General features: G+C 28.0%; 2 protein-coding genes across 2 annotated transcripts; one reads left to right on the forward strand and one right to left on the reverse strand.

Moving 5' to 3' along the window:
- Positions 1-8434: 8434 nt before the first annotated feature.
- Positions 8435-9171, forward strand: LOC113858989 (glutaredoxin-C9-like). The gene has a single exon (XM_027491805.1). It carries the CDS (start codon positions 8492-8494, stop codon positions 8951-8953), a length of 462 nt encoding a protein of 153 aa, XP_027347606.1. The 5' UTR covers positions 8435-8491; the 3' UTR covers positions 8954-9171.
- A 2068-nt stretch (positions 9172-11239) lies between these two features.
- Positions 11240-15003, reverse strand: LOC113858433. Its single transcript, XM_027491095.1, has 4 exons — positions 14457-15003; positions 14010-14122; positions 13435-13539; positions 11240-12095 (listed from the first exon to the last, which is right to left on the reverse strand). Exons 1-4 carry the CDS (start codon positions 14839-14841, stop codon positions 11454-11456), a joined length of 1245 nt encoding a protein of 414 aa, XP_027346896.1. The 5' UTR covers positions 14842-15003; the 3' UTR covers positions 11240-11453.
- Positions 15004-18430: the final 3427 nt, after the last annotated feature.

Genomic DNA, 18430 nt, shown 5'->3' on the forward strand with positions numbered 1-18430 from the left:
CTGTTGTTGTGGTTGAGGGAATGCCCAGCTCTTCCCTTCCCTTTTATAGACTAACGGATATTAGTTATTATAAAATAATATTTGAGTTTATTATAGCCGTACATAGATAGTAATCCATAGGAAAACATGCACGTCCCCACAGTGGATAAAACTAGGAATCGAGCTTAACTTCGTAACCGTGTTTAGTGTGCAGCGTAATTATTAATTTTCGTGTTGGGTATTTAATTTATAATTTCTTAAGTTGATACTTACAATTCAATGGATCAGATAGTCAAATTACGCTGGCTTGTTTTCGCTTACGACACGATATGCGTTCATGGGATACAAAAATACATTATCTTTTGAAGGTGCTAGGGTATGACATAAGCTCAAAGAGTGGTTATTAGAAAATTTAAACTCTATTTATTACTTTTATTTGTAGGTTTTATAAATACTTCATCATGCATTTTCTTCTGATTAATTTCTGATATATATCCAGTTATAATGTAACTTTGTGTATTTAAATTATTTTTGTTTTACATTTATAAATAATATTTTACTATAATTTAAGTTTAATTTGCCTAAAATATTCAATAAATAATAAAAGTATTGTATCTATTTCATCTGAGCTTTCTGAGTTGGCACAGGTCCAAGGTGTCGCATGCTTTAATATGATAAAGCTTTACATCAAAAGTGATTAACTCATTGATATTGTAACAATTCATATAACAACTTAGGATTGGGGAAAAGAGTTTTATGACATTGTGGAAAAAGAAAGCATACTTGAGGTCATGCATCGCTATTGATTAAGTGCCTCCAGCCTCAACCTTTACATTACATTAGGTAATTCTTTATATCGATTATATAATTATAGCAAGATATAATTACTTAATGTTCATTTTCTTATTTAATACGGTTTGATTATTTTTTTAACTACAAGATATTTGTGTAAAGTTTACTTGTAAGGAACAAATAAGGCAAGTAGATTTTTATTTATATCTCCATATGAAATGGACAAAAACCTCAATCTGACCTCACATCAACATATAGCTGACATGTTGAAGCATCATATGGATGAAGATCACTGGATTTTTGCACCTTACAATGTTGGATAAGTCATTCTTATGACTATGCATATTTGTTTTATAATTTTCATTATCATTTTTAATTATTATAATCTTAAACATTTATTTTCATAATTGGTAGGCAACATTGGGTCCTAGTTGTCATCAACACCTCTGATGAGACAATATATTATATTGATCCCCTATACAAACAGCTGAAGACCAGTTTACATATGCAGAACCTATTTAATAAATAAGTATGCATGATTTTTCATGCTAGTCTATCATATATGAATATGGTTGAATTGTAACTTTGTTCTTTTATCCACCATTGTTAGTGCTCTTATCACATATTAAGCAGAGAGAGAAGTGCAACCCTCTAAGATAAAGATGTATCAAATAAGATGGGTCACTGTACAGGCATATATATGATACAAAAACTTTTTTTACTTTTACCTTACAACATTGTATAGAAAACACTGAATATTGATCTGTATTAATGATGATTTTTATGTTGTTTTCTTCCACAAAGTGTCATAAGCAAACAAATAATGGCAAATAATGATGACTGTGCATATTATGTGGGTCTCTTCATTGGACATGTTTTGCACTATAGACAAATTATAATCCCAATTAATGTAAGAGGACTCCATATTTAAAATCTTCATATATAATTTTTATTTCTTCTAGGATTGTGTCTGGCCATTTCATTATATTTAGTTTAACTAAGTTTTGTACATTATTTTGTTTCCAGCATTTTTCAGAGTTTCAACTCCCAACCTTTTTTGACAATAGAATTCATCAAGTGCAAAAAAATTGGTGTACATATCTATACCACATATATTTAAAGAACACGTTAAGCACAATAGATTATTCTTAGTGCTTTTTTACAAGACATAATCATATTTGTAAAATCTAAAGGAAAAAGTGTATGTATTGTTGAGTTATTTTATTGTGGTTCTTTGTTAATTATATCTGTAGATATTCATTTTTTTGTATTAATATTATGATACTTTGGGAGATATTGTATGTTTCAAAATTGATTTGAATTCTGATGGATAAATGTAATATGCATGTGGTTTGAAATTGTGGTATATCAGGCTGTTATTTGCACTATTTCTAAATTGTTTAATTCTGTTTGCACTCTTTTTGAATAATATGGTTTATTAGGTATGCCAAAAATTAAAATAATGTTAATTTTGTTAAAATCCTGACAAATATTTTTTAAAACTTAAGAGAGCGGTTCACTTAAAAATGCTCTCAAAATTGAACTTTAGAAAATAATTCTCCAAACACTGCTCTAAGAAGTACTCTATAGAGAACAGTTCAAAATGACCACTCTCAAAAGTAGATTTTAGAATACAGTTAAGGTAGAACCGCTCTAAAAAATGCAAGATAAGAGAGCGGTTTGTGTTTGAACTGCTCTTATTGTGAAAGTTTTTTGAAAACAGTTCTACTAGGACCACTCTCTTTTCTTGACTTTAGAGAGCGGTTAGACACTCAACCGCTTCCCAGAGTATTCGCGTTGAACCACTCTCCATACGCTATTTCTTAAAGCTCAACCGCTCTCCAAAGTATTCGCATTGAACCGTTCTCTATACGCTACTTCTTAAAGCGGTTAAGAACTGCTCTTCAAGTTTACCGTATGAGAGCGGTTGTATAACCACAGTCTTAAATGCAAGAGATTGGATAGCCCAGGATTTTAAATGCATGTCTACTAGATGAAATCACATGCATTTACAAAAACTAAGAATGGAGCTTAGCTTCGTAAACGTGTTGTAGTGTGCATCGTAATTAATAATTATTTTTTGGTTAATACCTACAATGCAATGGATCAGATAGTCAAATTACGCTGGCTTGTTTTCGCTTACGATAGGATATGCATTCATGGGATAAAAAAATAAATTATCTTTTGAATTCTATTCATTACTTTTATTGGTAGGTTTTATAAATTCTTCATTATGCACTTTCATTTAATTATTTTCTGATATCCAGGTATAATGTTAATTTGTTAGGCCTTCTATTTGGGCTAACTTTGTGTATTTAAACTATTTTTGTTTTACATTTAAAAATAATTTTTTATTCTAATTTAAGTTTAATTTGCTTAAAAGATTTTTCACTTATTTTATTTTAGATTAAATTGTTTTATTGTGATATTTTTTTTATGTTCATTTAGGTAATAGTAACCATCCTGCTTTTTTTAGAAAATTATAATTTAAATTCTTGAAGTTTTACATAAAAATAAATTAACATTACACGAAAATATTTTAATCCTTGTGATGAATTAGAAGCACTGAATGTTTAAAAACAAAATTACATCAAGATATTTATAAATTGTTTTAGTTTTGTGTTTATTACTTTATTGATTTTCTTCGAATTAATTTGCCTTTACGGTTATGTTCTTGTCAAACAAGATGGAAAATAAAAGGATGATAATGATTAATGAATGAATGGCAAGGAGTTGGAAATCACTTTTATAATCTACAAAAGAAATTTATCTACTAGGTCATTAAATTTAGTTGCTTCTACGTTATAATAATTAAGTTATTGAAGCTTAGAGTTAGCTGTTTGTATTAATCAACTGCTTGCATACAATTATTGAGAATATTGTTATTTTTACAATTTTTATATGCCTTATTTATAATTTTTTGGTCAATTATTTATAGCATTTTGAGCAACTATGCAAATCGTGATAACCAAATCATGTGGGCTTGTTTATTCTCACACGATAGGAAATATATTAACATGTGATAGAATTATATTATCTACTCAAGCAATTTACTTTATTTTATGATTTTATCTTTTATTATGCTATTTAAAAAATAAATAAAGTAATAATGTAAATTTTTTATTATAACATTTTTATTAGTAACTATTTCAATTTCAAGACAGTGTATTCTCTTGGATAATAAATTAATTTTTACAAAATATTTAAAAATAGTTTTTGTCTTTATAAAAAAAACATTTACTGATCTTTAACACATAAACATATAAAACTATACCGTTTTTTAAAACTTTAGAAAAAACAATTTTATTATATAAGTGAACTTTTAAGTTCTCTCTCCCAATGCAAGTAAGCAATATTCTCACCGATTGTGATGCTTTTTCTATCTTTAATTAATTGTACAAGGTAGGCAGGGATGATTAATAAGATGAGGATGATTAATATTTAAATTATTTAATTATTACATTAATATATTATGTTATAATTATTTTTATTTATAATAAATAGAAATTGCTTAAATATAAGTTATATTTTATTTGAAACTAAAAATTTATTAAAAAATGATAGAAAAATAAAATAAAATAATTAAAAATATAATATATATATATATATATATAATAATAATAATAGGACCATATAACAAATAATATAAATAATATAATTTTAAATAAATTATATATAATATTTTTTTTAATTTGCTGTGTTTATTGGTATAAATTTTTGGAATACAGTACCTATACAAAAATTTTAGAATATCACGGTACACACTATCTTATTAAGCCAAGTATAGCTTTCCATAATCTAATTTCTTTTATATATACCTAGTAATTACTTTTATTTATCAAAATTTTTTATCTCATATCATTTTATTTTGGGGATATTATTTGAAAAAAAGTGTTACTTTATACGACTAAGTAGGGAAAAATAATTTTGAAATACATTTATTAGAAGTATCATGAAATTTAATTTTCACTTTTTGTTATATAAAATTTGAGAACTTGAAAAGGTAATTCAACCTTTATATAAATTAATAAATAACAGTCTACCCCAGAAAATAGCAATCACAATTAATAGCAATACATGTTAATATCCACCTTTCCTTACCAGTTCCCAACCAGCCCAAAATGGAACAAAAATGGTGTTCACACCAATGCAAATTAAATACCCACATAAACATGATGCATGATACATATATAGTCTAAGGGCCCAATGCCACAACACCATAAAAATATTAGCACCATGTAATCTGAATATACACTCTTAATCTATAAGATCCATGTAATGCAAAGGTTGAAGCACTGTAACTGTTGCATATATTTGCGAATCGATGTTCGCAACGATTAATTTGATTAATCTTGCATTTTTATTAAAAGATATAATTTCAAACAAATTCATATATATATATATTGTGATTGGATCAACCATTTTAATTATCAATCATTTTAATCTTTTTCATTACTTAGACATTTATTAATTATATTAATTTTTATCATCATTTAAACAGTAAACTCTAAATTATATTAAATACTAAGTAAATATTATATATAACATTGAATGATGACATAAATAATATTTGATCAGTCAATTTAATTTTTATAGAATTTAATTCTATAGATTATTTAAAAATAAAATTAACAAATTTTAAAAAAATAAATAAACTTCCAGATACATTGCTGTGTTATGTTGTCGTTAAATCTCACGTAATATGTCTTAACATGTCAAATTAATTTGTTTAATAGAACAAATAATGTCTTTATGATAACTGGAATTGAAATAATGAAACATTTTATATGTTGTTAATTAAAATAATATTTTGCCTATTGTAAGAATTATTTTGATAAACATATGAAAAAATAAGGATTATAATTAATAATTACAATAGTCAAATACTAAAGAAATATTTTACTTTTAAAGATTATTTTAATGAAACTAAAAATAGGAGAGACCAAAACTTAATCCTATAAATTTACACTGGAACACTAACCCAACCCAAAAAGAAATAGCCCAAATTTATTGAGTCTAAAAAACAAGGATAGGGAATGGGACTGATGACACGTAGGATGCTTGCCAAAGAATGGCCCAATTTTATTTTGAAATAGTTAATTATTGTTGGAAAACAAAATAGCTTTTTTATTATTTACACCAGTTTTTGCTTTTTATTTATACCTCATATTTTCAAGCCTATTTTTTCTTAAAGATATGAAAGGAGAGAAAGAACCGATTTCGGAAGAGAAAAGATAAAAACAAAAAAACAAAAAAACGAAGATATATAAATATGAATCATGAATTTGCATGAATTTTATCTCACCTCCATCTTACTAATAAATGGATCCTGGATCCAGAATTATATCTTGTGAAACTGTTCTTTAAAAATTTATTGTGAAAGGAGTCTACATTTTTAAATTGTTTAAGGAATAATTTTGAAAAAAATAACAAAAAAATTAAGGTCTTTTAATTTTTTAAAATAATAAATGTAACTTTAGATGAATAACTTAATCGTAACATGTTATATTAAAAGAATCTCATACATCCAAAACTATTTCCTTCACTTGTACACAAAACATTTTCACATCATACATACATTTCCAAAACTGAGATAAGCAACTCTCATCACATTATCATGACATCATGACATGTGATAAGAACCATTCAAACTGACATTATTTTTAATTGTATTTTCAACCAAAAGTATAAAATATACATAACACTTATATTTATTATATGCAAAATTGTATGTAATAAAAAATGAATAAATAATAAGATATAAAAAAACTATACTACTTAATAATATCAATATGTTTAAATTGTGTATTTTTTTAAAGAATATTATATATAAATTCATATTTTATGTAATTTGTAAAGTTTAAAAAAAACTAAGTTATAAATATTAAACTTAGTTCAAATTTTTATTCATCTAGCTTAGGTTACGGCTAATTTTAGTCTCGATTGTTTGAATCCCTCTATTTTAAAAATTATGCAAATTTAACTATTTATCAAATATTTCACCTAAGACTCTTAAATCTAATTATTTTACTTAAAATATCTATAAATTTAATTTCTTAAATTGTCTGTTATTTAAAAATAACTAATTAAAGTAAGAAAATTCATTCAAAATTAAAAAATATTGAAACGTTATTTTTTTAAAACTTTAATCTTACATATTGTAAAATCTTTAAAAAATTTAATTAAAAATTTTGAAAAAAAATTGTAAAAATGAAATCTATATAATTTTAAAAAAAAGAAATGAACTAACTTAACGAAAAATGAAAAAAGTGAAATCCCTTATGAATATGATATTGAGAAATGTTGAAAGGTCCGGTGACATGAAGTTTTTGTGTTTATCTGATTCATTATTATCTTACAAGAAACACACGTCACAAAATTTATTGCTGAGGGTCCGCGAAACAGGGCATTATTGTAATTGTGCGAGTGCACGATTTCGATTTGAAACGCGTGTCGTTTTATGAATGCACAACGAAGCTTCCTCTGTGTCGTTTCTCGTCCCCACCCCACTTAAGCTTCAGCCACGCTCATGTCATCACAATCCAACTTTTATTACGTTACGTGGCACTGCATTTCATAAAAAAAATTATTACATATCCTATTTATCAATTATTGTATGTGTAAATACAATTTAGTTTAAATATATTTGTACATCAATCAATCATATATTTCTATATTAATAATTTAATAATTATTATAAAAATTACAGTTATAATATATTTTTTTAAAATTATACTAATAATATATTAAAATTAAACTCAAACGATAATTTTTCTAACAATTTATGGCAAGACAATGCTATGATTGGTGGGGTGTGGTGACGTCATCGATGGATAGAGCTTAATCCTTGGCACATGGTGGGTCCTTCCCCCTTATGTCATGCCACGATGCCTATGACGCTTACGTCGTCCCTTCCATTGTCAACGTGTGTCTCACTCCACACTTTTCCCATTTTCTTTCTTGTTTTTGTTATCTCCTAAATATTTCCATTCATGTTTTTCAAACAATATTAGTAGTTGTCAGTACCCTTCATTCTCCTCACAAAATTGTTTATTCATGGGCAAGTTAACATAGCCTAAGCTCATAGCTCCATTTCTTGTTAAGGAGCGTTACTTCCACTGAAACCATTTATTTTATAATACTTTCTCATTTTCTCTTGCTTGTTTTAATTGAAAACGGCTGTGTTATTTGCTTCTCTCTTTTCTCCAAAAATAATCCCTTAATTAGGAAGGACATAACTTTTAAATGCAAATTCATTTGGAGTTATTTGTATATATTTAATATCAATTCTTTATGATAAGGGCTTAGATATCACTTAATTATGATATGCCTGACCTTAAATGGGACATAACTTTTTCCTGGAAAAGCTTTAATGTAAAAAATAGGAAGAAAAATGTTGGACATTTGGTCCAACACTAGCAACAGTGACTTACAAAGTGGGATGGCCGTCCAAAATGAAAACGTAGAAAAACAAAGGAGGAAGTGACATAACCTAAAACGTAAGATGACCAAATAACACCGCGTAATCTTAGAAATATTTATGTACTAAAAAATGCTTATTTTGCAGTTGACGTTACGAGTTAATGACCCTTTCAAATCATCAACCACTCACCCCCACCTCTTCCCCCATTTATATATATATTCCTCTTTTATAACCATAACCCAACCACCCCAAACCACACCTCTCTCTCTAACCTTCATTCATTTACTCCAAAACACCATGCAACAAGCAATTCCTTGTAGGTCATGGCAACCTCTCATCACACACACACCCAACACTCACTTCACAATTAGGCCACACTCATTAACTACCCACACCCAAACCGCTATTATTTCTCACCCCTCTTCGTTTTCTCCCAAAGGAATGGTGCTCAACATGGTGTTAGAAAACGCTGTCATAGTCTTTGCGAGACGTGGTTGTTGCATGAGCCATGTTGTGAAGCGATTGCTTTTGGGTCTTGGTGTTAACCCTGCCGTACACGAAGTGGAGGAGAATGATGAAGTGGATGTTGTTAGAGAATTGGAAGCAATTGTGGGTGTTAATGGCAATGATGGGAAAGTGCAATTTCCAGCGGTTTTTATTGGTGGCAAATTGTTTGGAGGATTGGATCGTCTTATGGCTACTCATATTTCAGGGGAATTGGTTCCCATACTTAAAGAAGCACGGGCTCTATGGCTGTGACTCTTTCATCATTTGCTATTCTTTTTGTTATATTCTATAAATTGTTCTTTTTCCTTCTTGATTTTCTCTTATTTTATTACATGTTTCTTCCGGATATAGTGATTTCCTCCTTGGGAGGCTGTAGAGAAGGGAGAAATGTAATAAAAAATATATATATATTTTATGTATTTCGAAATGAATGGAGAAATTTGATGATATGGGAACAAGTTTTTCTATTGCGGATTTTCATTTTCGTTTTCTCGGTAGAACATACCATCTTTGAGTTGGGGAGACTCCCAATAAAGTTATTGTGAAAGTTATGATTGGAGTAATGGATAGAGATAAATAAAAGGACACAAAATGAATTGTCACTAGATATGGACATTATTGTTTAATTATAAAATTAGAAAGAATGTGATAGAATATGATAAAACTTATTTTATGTTTTGTTTTTTGTTTTTCTTTTAAACTAGAAACAAAGATGGTCTCATTTTTATAACACTATATTTACTTTAATTTTAATATTTTTGTAAATTAAATTAAATAGGAAAAATGTAAAACTTAAAAATTATGAAAATTTTAAGATTTCAAGTATGATTGAATTCAATATTTTATCTTATTAATATAGTGTAAAAATTCAAATTTTGAAAATTAAAATATAATGTATTAATATTTAAAAAATATAATAAAAATAAAAATGAAGAAGAATCAAAGAAATTAAATATCAGTACAGTAAAAATCATGTAACATAATAAAAGAGAAACATTTTTTAAAAATAAAGACTCATAATAGCAAAAAAAAAAAGTAATAATAATAAAGACTCAAAATTAATATATAAAACATATTAAAAATAAATAATTTATTTTTAACTATTGTTAAAATTTAAAATTAAAATTCTCTGCAGGTAGATTAGAAACAAAGGAAAGATGAGAGTCATACTTGGGGCATTCATGATTATGTCACAGTGTGATAGTATGGATGGTGTAGTGGTACTAGGAAGGTTCCACTTTTGACTTTAGGGGTATCTGTAAGGCTGTGTAGCGTAAACAAATCAAATATGAACAACAAGAAATGGAGATATTCACCTTTCTGGGACCCTTCCTTTTGCTATTTTGCTGCTGTTATTATTTTGGTGCGTTGCGTGTTAGCTTTTTGTTTAACTTCGTCTCGCACCGACAAAGAGTAAAACAAATCATTTTCTATTCAATTAATATTTTCCATATTAGTTATGAGATGAGAGTTTATCTTTCTATCTGATACGTATCGATACTACGTATGATTGTGTAAATGGATATATCTAAGTCGAAGTAGAGATTAACTTTGTGTAATAATAATGGTTGATGATTGCGACTACCCAGTAACGTCGATGATTTTACGCGTTTTTGTGTATTCAATTCTTAAATCATAACGATGTGCAATGTATTCACTATATTTTATGACTTATTGCTACTTTTACTTGTTATACTTTATTTTGTATTTTATTTTAACAATGAAAAACGTGAAGGATGATATATGCTTAAAAAAAAATTTCTCATCCTTTAAAATAAATTGATAACTTGTTTTATAATTAAAATTATTGAGTAGAATAAGTAATAAAGATTGATTTTTAAAATAAGTAAATTCTCTTATCCATCTATGTATCTATATTACAATGTAAAATAGCACATAAAAATCTTAACTCAAGGTAAATATGACTTAATAATTAAAAATACATACATTATTACAGATTTAATCTTCAGTTACAACATAATTTAAAATATTTCGCACATGCTGCAAAAAAATTATTTTGCACATTTATTATATTAAGTGGTCTTCTAAATTGATTCTTGATTCTATTGGTTTCTCTTGATCTTTTTTTTTTCCCACCTATTTTCATTATATGCCTAAAACCAAACGCTCTGAAAAGTGTAATTTCTATTTTACAAATGCTAACAGTTACCTCCAAGGCACTAGCTGAGAAAGAATAGTAAAAGAATTACTATAGAAAATAAAATATTTATCGTATTTGACAAAAAGAATTTCATCGTATCTTATTTTCCAATGTCCCTAATTTCTTGATTGTTGATGGATTAATAAATCTAAATGCAGATGTCAACAGTAAAATTAAATCGGGAGTTCCATTGCATCCTAAAATGAAAAGATGACAACACTAGGTTCGGCAAATTCTGCATAATTTTCCCCTTCCATTACTTTTTTTTTTCTTATGGAAGCTGAACCATGAATAAATAACTGAAAAATGAACATGCTGAAGTGTTTTTGACCCAAAAAAAAAAACATGTTAAAAGTGTTTTATACGTATAATTCTGTACACAATGGTTATAATGTTTCAACTGTACTCAAATGTTTCAAACCTGCACCAACCGTGGGCAATTGATCGTATCAGACCCAAAGAAAAAGGTCAGGAAGAAGGTCCTTTTTTATTCACCAGGCTCTCTGGTGGAGAAGGACAAAGTCACGCTTAGCATAAGCTGTAATGAACACATCATATTACACGTTATAAGGAATTACAAGACTTAACAAATCATAGTGTATCAAACCATGAATCGAAGTCATCTGACACTTTGGACTTGCTTCCAGAGGGTGAAGATTGCATGCTGTGGAGGACAGGCTTTTCTTCGGGTGGCCGTAATAAAACATTTGGCTTCATCAAAGTGGATGTTTCCTCCAGTAAGTCGTCAAGTGCATCATCTAGACTAGTAGTAACTGATGCAGTTTTGGGTGGCACTGGTTCTTTCTTTGAAACCTGAAGAGGATCCACAGAAGAGACTCGAGGATCTACAACCTTTGACTCGCTAAGTGAATCAAGAAGCATATCTAGTTCTTTTTCAGCAGCCGCCGCCTCAAATGCTGTGTGTTTCCCTCTTGTATCTCCAGTAGAATGTAAACTAGCACCTGAACTTAGAATAGTTGCTTTGTTTTTACCAGAACCGCTAACTTGCTGAAATTCAACATTGACAGAGTTCATAGGAACAGTAAAGTCATTGGACAAGGTGAATGTAGAGGCAGCATGGCTACTGCTACAGGAACTAGATGAGGTAACTTGATCTACAGTGAAATCATCTAAATTTAATTCTTTGGGCATCCTAGTCGCTAGTTCACTGTCCTCTGTAATTTCTAGTTTGTCATGTTCTTCATTCCTGCCCCCTGCGAAGTCTTCCACACTCTATAAAATAAACCACATCAATGCAAAATATGACTTTGCAGATGATAAAATAAAATTCACCCTGCAACATAATCATGGATTTCATAGGGCATATTATAGGATATTCATAGCTCTCACTTAAAATTCCAGACATCTACAGCAACATGATACTTGTGCTAGAACTCCATGCCATGACTATTTTCTCATAGTGAACAAAATTTGCTCAAGTTCGAAGGTTTCATCATATTCCAAAAATAACTAAAATAACGATTGCTTTCAATACAGCAGCACTGAATGATATTCATGATCCGTGCATGTACTAATGAGGACAAGCAATAAATCATATACCCAATGTTACAATTGATAAAAAGTACTGTCACAACCACAGTGGCAACAAAATAGAGAAAAAAATAAAAGAAAATATCTATATAAATCACCCTTTATGGTTGATTGCATGGATTTAAAAAGGCCATAAATCTTTTAGGATAAAGCTACGGGTGTAAATGAATTGAACTATTCAAATCCATAAATTGTAAACTAGACATCAGAGTAAACCCCATTTTAACGCCTCAAATTGGAAGCGTTAGTAACTTGAATGACTTGTTCTGCAAAACAATTTTTTTATAGGAGGAAAAATATTCAAAGGGGTAGTAATTCATAAATGGTAAGGAAATGACCATGGAATGATATGTAATAAAGCACAGCATTGGCCCCTTTGATAACACTTTATTTCAAAAATTATTTCTAAAAGCCATCACCTAATCGGCTAATAATCCACAAAATAATGATCATGAACCCAATCCAGCCTGTGACCCTGATCAATCCAACTAATCCAAACTAAAGAGTACGAGTTGGTTAGGGTATAATTAAAAAGGTTAGTTCGGATAATAAAGATTGCAACTCAATTGGTATCAAATTGTGCCATCACTATTTCCCACTTCAACTAAATTGTTAATGTTATTAGTGAAGTGCTACACATAATATGCTACACAGAGAGAGCTTTAGAAGCCAGTAAAAGTTTATGTTTACAACTAGGTGTCTAAGTTACCAGTTATGATGTAATCCATGGTTTTGTACCATTGTCTCCCGTCCATCAAATAGTAGAAATAAATTCACAAGATATTAAAACATAAAAAAGTTCTAGAAAAGTGCAAGTTGGATCAAATGTAAAACTATGTAAAATTAATTATGCCACACTCTAGCCATGCCTCTACCCAAATTTCAGAGGGAAAAATAAGAATATGAGGGAACATAAAAATAAATATTATGAAATACAATTTAACTTTCAATGTTAAGATATTTGCAATGAGACAGCTAGCCACATAATTTTCAAGATCAATAATTTAGAGTGTAAACATACCAACTCAGTGGGGATCAGGTCAGACTCAACAAATAATCTCTTTGATATGTCAACTTTTGCAAGACTTTCAGCTAAAGCATGCAAATTCAACGACATAAATGATGCCTGCGTGAAAATCCAATTCATGGGAAGTAAGGCAACACTAAATGAAGTTGGGAGACAGCATATTGGAAAAATAAGTAAGAAATGAAGAACTGCAAGGGTAAATATTGAATAGAATGCTGGAAAAAATCACAGAGAACAACAGCAAAACTAAAATCATAACAAAGCAGAATTGTAATTCCCAATAACCATCTTTTGCAGAAAAAAAAATAGTTTGAGAAATCAGAAAACAATAAAAGCTTCTGATACTCTAATGCAGATTGCAGACTGCATACTCATTGATAAATTAAGTAATTCTGATAAACGAGCAATATCAAGCAATTCTAGTATTACTACAGATGCTCAAGAAGCGCACTAGCATGCCTATAATCCTATAAGATGAACTATCGCTAATAGATTCATAAAGAATTGCTATACATATACACTGAACTTATAGTCAAAATCAACATAAGTTAAGGAAGTGAAAAAAGTACCTCCTGATTTTCACCTGTCTTATCCTCAACAACAAAATTATCATCTCCAGTCCACGACACTATGTCCTCTCCCCTGACCACAAGCATAGATCTCAATCCCACGCCAAACTCCCCTGTAAAAAATATCACATAATATAAAACATCTCAACCACATTTGTATAAAAAACAAAAGCATCATTCACTCACCAACTAATTACAAATGCTCATCATTCACTACTTGTGAAAGATAACAAGAACAATAAGGAACCATCAAATATTAACTGCAGGGACGAAACTTATGTGCAGCAAAATTGGAGTTTCATTTCAATAGTTAGCGCTGACTTTTATCACATAAATTACCGAAATAAAACTCTAATTTTGATTCGAGAACATCGCCAAAGATTTAGAGTACTGCCCCTAAATTTCATCCATAATTATAAGTGGTGATTATTCAAGCGAAACACATACCAGGAAGAAGGTCATCGAGAGAAGGGAAACCCTCTAAACTCGTTTCTGCATGAGACTGAGCCTCAGCAACAAGGTGGCGAAAATCAGCACCTTTACTTTTAGGCAAGACAACATCTAGGGTTTTTCTTGCACTTTCAGACGCAGAATCGAATTCCTCTTCGTCCTCCTCATAGCGTTCCCAATTGCTAGGAAGCGCAGAAGAACGCTGAGACCGAGAACCACGGCTTTTCTTCTCCTCGTTCACCAATGGGTTCTTCGCAGAGTTATTGGAGCCTAATGAAGAAGAAGATGGTGAAGGGGCCTTGGGTTTGTGGCTATGGTGTGTCTTTTTGTTGTGATGTTGTGTGTGACCTCTCTTTGATTTTGCCAAAGCCTTTATGTCCATTGAATGTAACTGTCACTGGGAATTTCAATTCGACATTGCTTTTCTGTGAATGATGGAAGCTTTAAATGCAGGAATAAGCGAGCATTACAGAAATGGTAATGAGGAATGTAATGCAGAGAAGATCAAGACTCGTAGTCTGATTCACGCGACCAAAACTTGGTCTCAGAAAATCCCTTACTGTTTCTGATAAATAACATTGGACCTGGGCCACCCGAACTAGATTCGCTCCGGCCCGCATTGTCACATTGTTTTAAAAAAAATATTTCGATATGTGTTGAATAATAATAATAATAATAATAATAATATATCAAGTTTATTATATCTAATTTTTAAGTGAGTGTCAAGGTTTTCCTTTATTTTATTTTTTACACACGCAGTCAAGGATTGATCTTTTGTAATTAGGCTTAAGAGATATATTTATATACGATATATAATTAAAAGAAGATTTTGTCGTTGGCAATCATGACCTGTAATAACATCAAAGTATTTACTTTTGATAAAAATATATAATTTTGAACACATTTTAATCCTTAAAAATATTTAAAAAATACATGATTTTGGTTCCTAACAAAGGACAAAAATACATAACTTTCTTAAATGCAAAAATCAAAATCAAATTTTTTTTAAAAGATTAAAATAAACAATTTATAATTTTAGAGACTAAACATTTAAGTAAACCAATTAAAATTAATGATAAATGAATATATATATATTTTTTACTTTATAATTTTGTTTACTCCAAATAGTTAAATTATAAGTTTATTTTATATATGCCCTATTACATAATTGCTGCATTTTAAGGCTAATGTTTCTAATTTTTTGCATTTTTTATTACATAGATTAAATATGTTTTTATTTTTATGTTTCTTTTCAGATTTTGGGTTTTTAATCTTTGTTTTTATTTTTGTTAAATTCAACATGTTTAGTTTTTAGTGATTATATGATTAATTAAGAAGCTCACATGTATCATTTTTTCTATAAAAGTATATCAATTTGTAGTGTCACATAATTATTGATGTTTAAAAATATTAAAATTTAAAAAAATTAAAATATTAATAAATATAAAGATTAAAATTATACCACACTAAAATATATTTGAGAATTGTATTACGCATTAAGGTTTGTAAAGTACTCAAAATTAAATTTCGTCTAAGTAAATAAAATAATAAAATATACTTTTTTAGAAAAAATTAACTATTTAATATAAATCAAATTACTAGCTTTTATATATTTACACAGTATTGATTGTCATTATAATAGTTGAGATTTTATAACTCCATAACTTTGAATTTATTTTTTGTCTCTAACACAAGTCGTACTACATTTTTATCTTATACATCAATTAAGCACGCCTTATATTCACTAATAGCATGCTCAGTCCTAAAACATAATACTTCTTTCAAATAATTTATATGTTACGCATAAGTTGCACTGAACTTAAACAACTTACAATTGAATATGACTATATTATATTTAATATTAGTATGAGGCATGCTTGTATATAAATTACTCAGGTCAAGTGAGACTTATGTTTAATTAATTTGCAAATCATTTAAACTTAGTGTAATTTATGTTTTAAGTTTAATTAAGATATATTTATTTTTTTTAAATGACAATTTTTTTATACTTTAAATAAATAAATAAAGGTTTGTACCTTTGGGATAAGTATATGGCTATTTTAGGAACAAAGATTCCTAAAATAATGAAAATGTTGAGCTACCGTGTTCATAAGAATGGAAGAGTTGTAGTAATGTTACATGTTTTTACTTCTATGGTCTGTTTTTTAATGTTTATATAGAAAATGAAATAATGAAAATGATTTTTTATATTTACTTTTAAAGTAAAAAAATATTTTTTTCAAAATATTGTCTAAGTATATATTGATGGATGCTTGATGGCTCATGGTAAAGAGCTTTAATTTGTATTTTGTTAAGGATAAATAAGGAACAAAGTTATCTCCTTTAATTGGATGAAAAAGTTGTTCCTTGAGAGATAAAGATGCATAATATAGTAATTGGCACACATTATTGTCTCCAAATGTCCCTATCATCTTTTAAGTTCTGTATTCCATTCCTCTTAGTATGGTAATGACTGCATTAGTGACTAAATTGATAACTTCAGGAATAATTAGCTCGTCTAGCCACATCCAATCATTGGTGCATGAAGTGTCAATACTTTTGCTGGTGTTATCATGTTGAGGGTTTGTGACACATTATAAAAATTTATCATTTACTATAAAATAATAAAAATTTATTGAATCTTAAAATACTTTTTGTTAGCATAGCTTTTTTTGTTTAATAAAAATTTAATTATTAGTAAATATTTTGAAGGCCTATTCTAATATGTTAACATTTGTATTTATTGATGATATATATTAATATTTTGTTAGTAAAATTATTTGTTAGCATAATGTATTATATTTTTAGTATAAATTTAAATATTTATACTAATAGTTTATTTTTAATGAAAATATACAGTACTAGATATTAGTTTAAATTATTAATAAATGATTTTTTTTTATAATAACATCTGGAGTGTAAGAGTGTTCACATTTGAGGAATTAGCACCAGGAAGTAGCAGTGGTATTCATATTGAAAATGGATCAGAAAAATGGAACAGTGAAGCGAAGAAGCTCGTATTACCATGTCAATTAAGAGTCATGATTAATAGTATCCAAAACAAAGTTTAATGTTAGATAAAAAAAAAACGTTACGATTATATATATATATATATATATATATATATATATATATATATTAGTTTCTTCTTCTTATATTAAAAAATTTATCATTTATTAATAATTTAATGTTTAATTAATTTCTTTTGGTGTAATTTTTTCTAGCAAAAGTTAAATTATTAGTATACAGTTTAAATTTATAAAGATAATATAATATGTTATATTGACAAATAAGTTTTTAGATATAATACATTAATATATGCGATGGATACATAAATATTAGTATAGTATAATATATATTGATATAGATCTTTAAACTTTTCACTAACGATTTAGTTTTTGTTACAAATATTCTAGTTGAAATCCCTAAGCTCTTTCCAAGTATATATTCCTTAATTTAAGGGAATCGTGATCCATCCCATGAGATACTTAATACTTCATTAACATGTTTGTATTCAATTTGTGTGTCAAAAAATTTTATTAATTCCTTTATTATGCTTGTTCACGGAGTTTGTGGGAGCCATTTCACAAGGGTTTTGTTGTTAAAATTATAAATCTATTGTTTTTACCTACAAAGTAAGTTGAGAAAGTTTATAGTTATATAATTAATTAATTGAACTAGAGTCAATTAATAAAATTAATTATAAAATTAACTAAAGCATATTAAATGATTGAAAAATATATATTTATTATGTGAGTACAAATTATTTAAAAAATTAAGAGCAAAAATAAGAAGTAAAGTAGTGATAATTAAATTTTAAAAAAATATATATTTCTAGCACTTTTTAAAAGTTATCTTTTAAAAATCACAAGTTCTCTTTATTTTGTGTTTATTTAATAACTCTAAATTAATCAAGTCAATAATTAAGTAGCTCTTACAAAATCTATACTAAATATTATAATTATTGATTT

This window comes from Abrus precatorius, unplaced genomic scaffold (genome assembly GCF_003935025.1).
Source record: "Abrus precatorius isolate BTA unplaced genomic scaffold, Abrus_2018 Scaffold2, whole genome shotgun sequence".
Classification (NCBI taxonomy): domain Eukaryota; kingdom Viridiplantae; phylum Streptophyta; class Magnoliopsida; order Fabales; family Fabaceae; genus Abrus; species Abrus precatorius.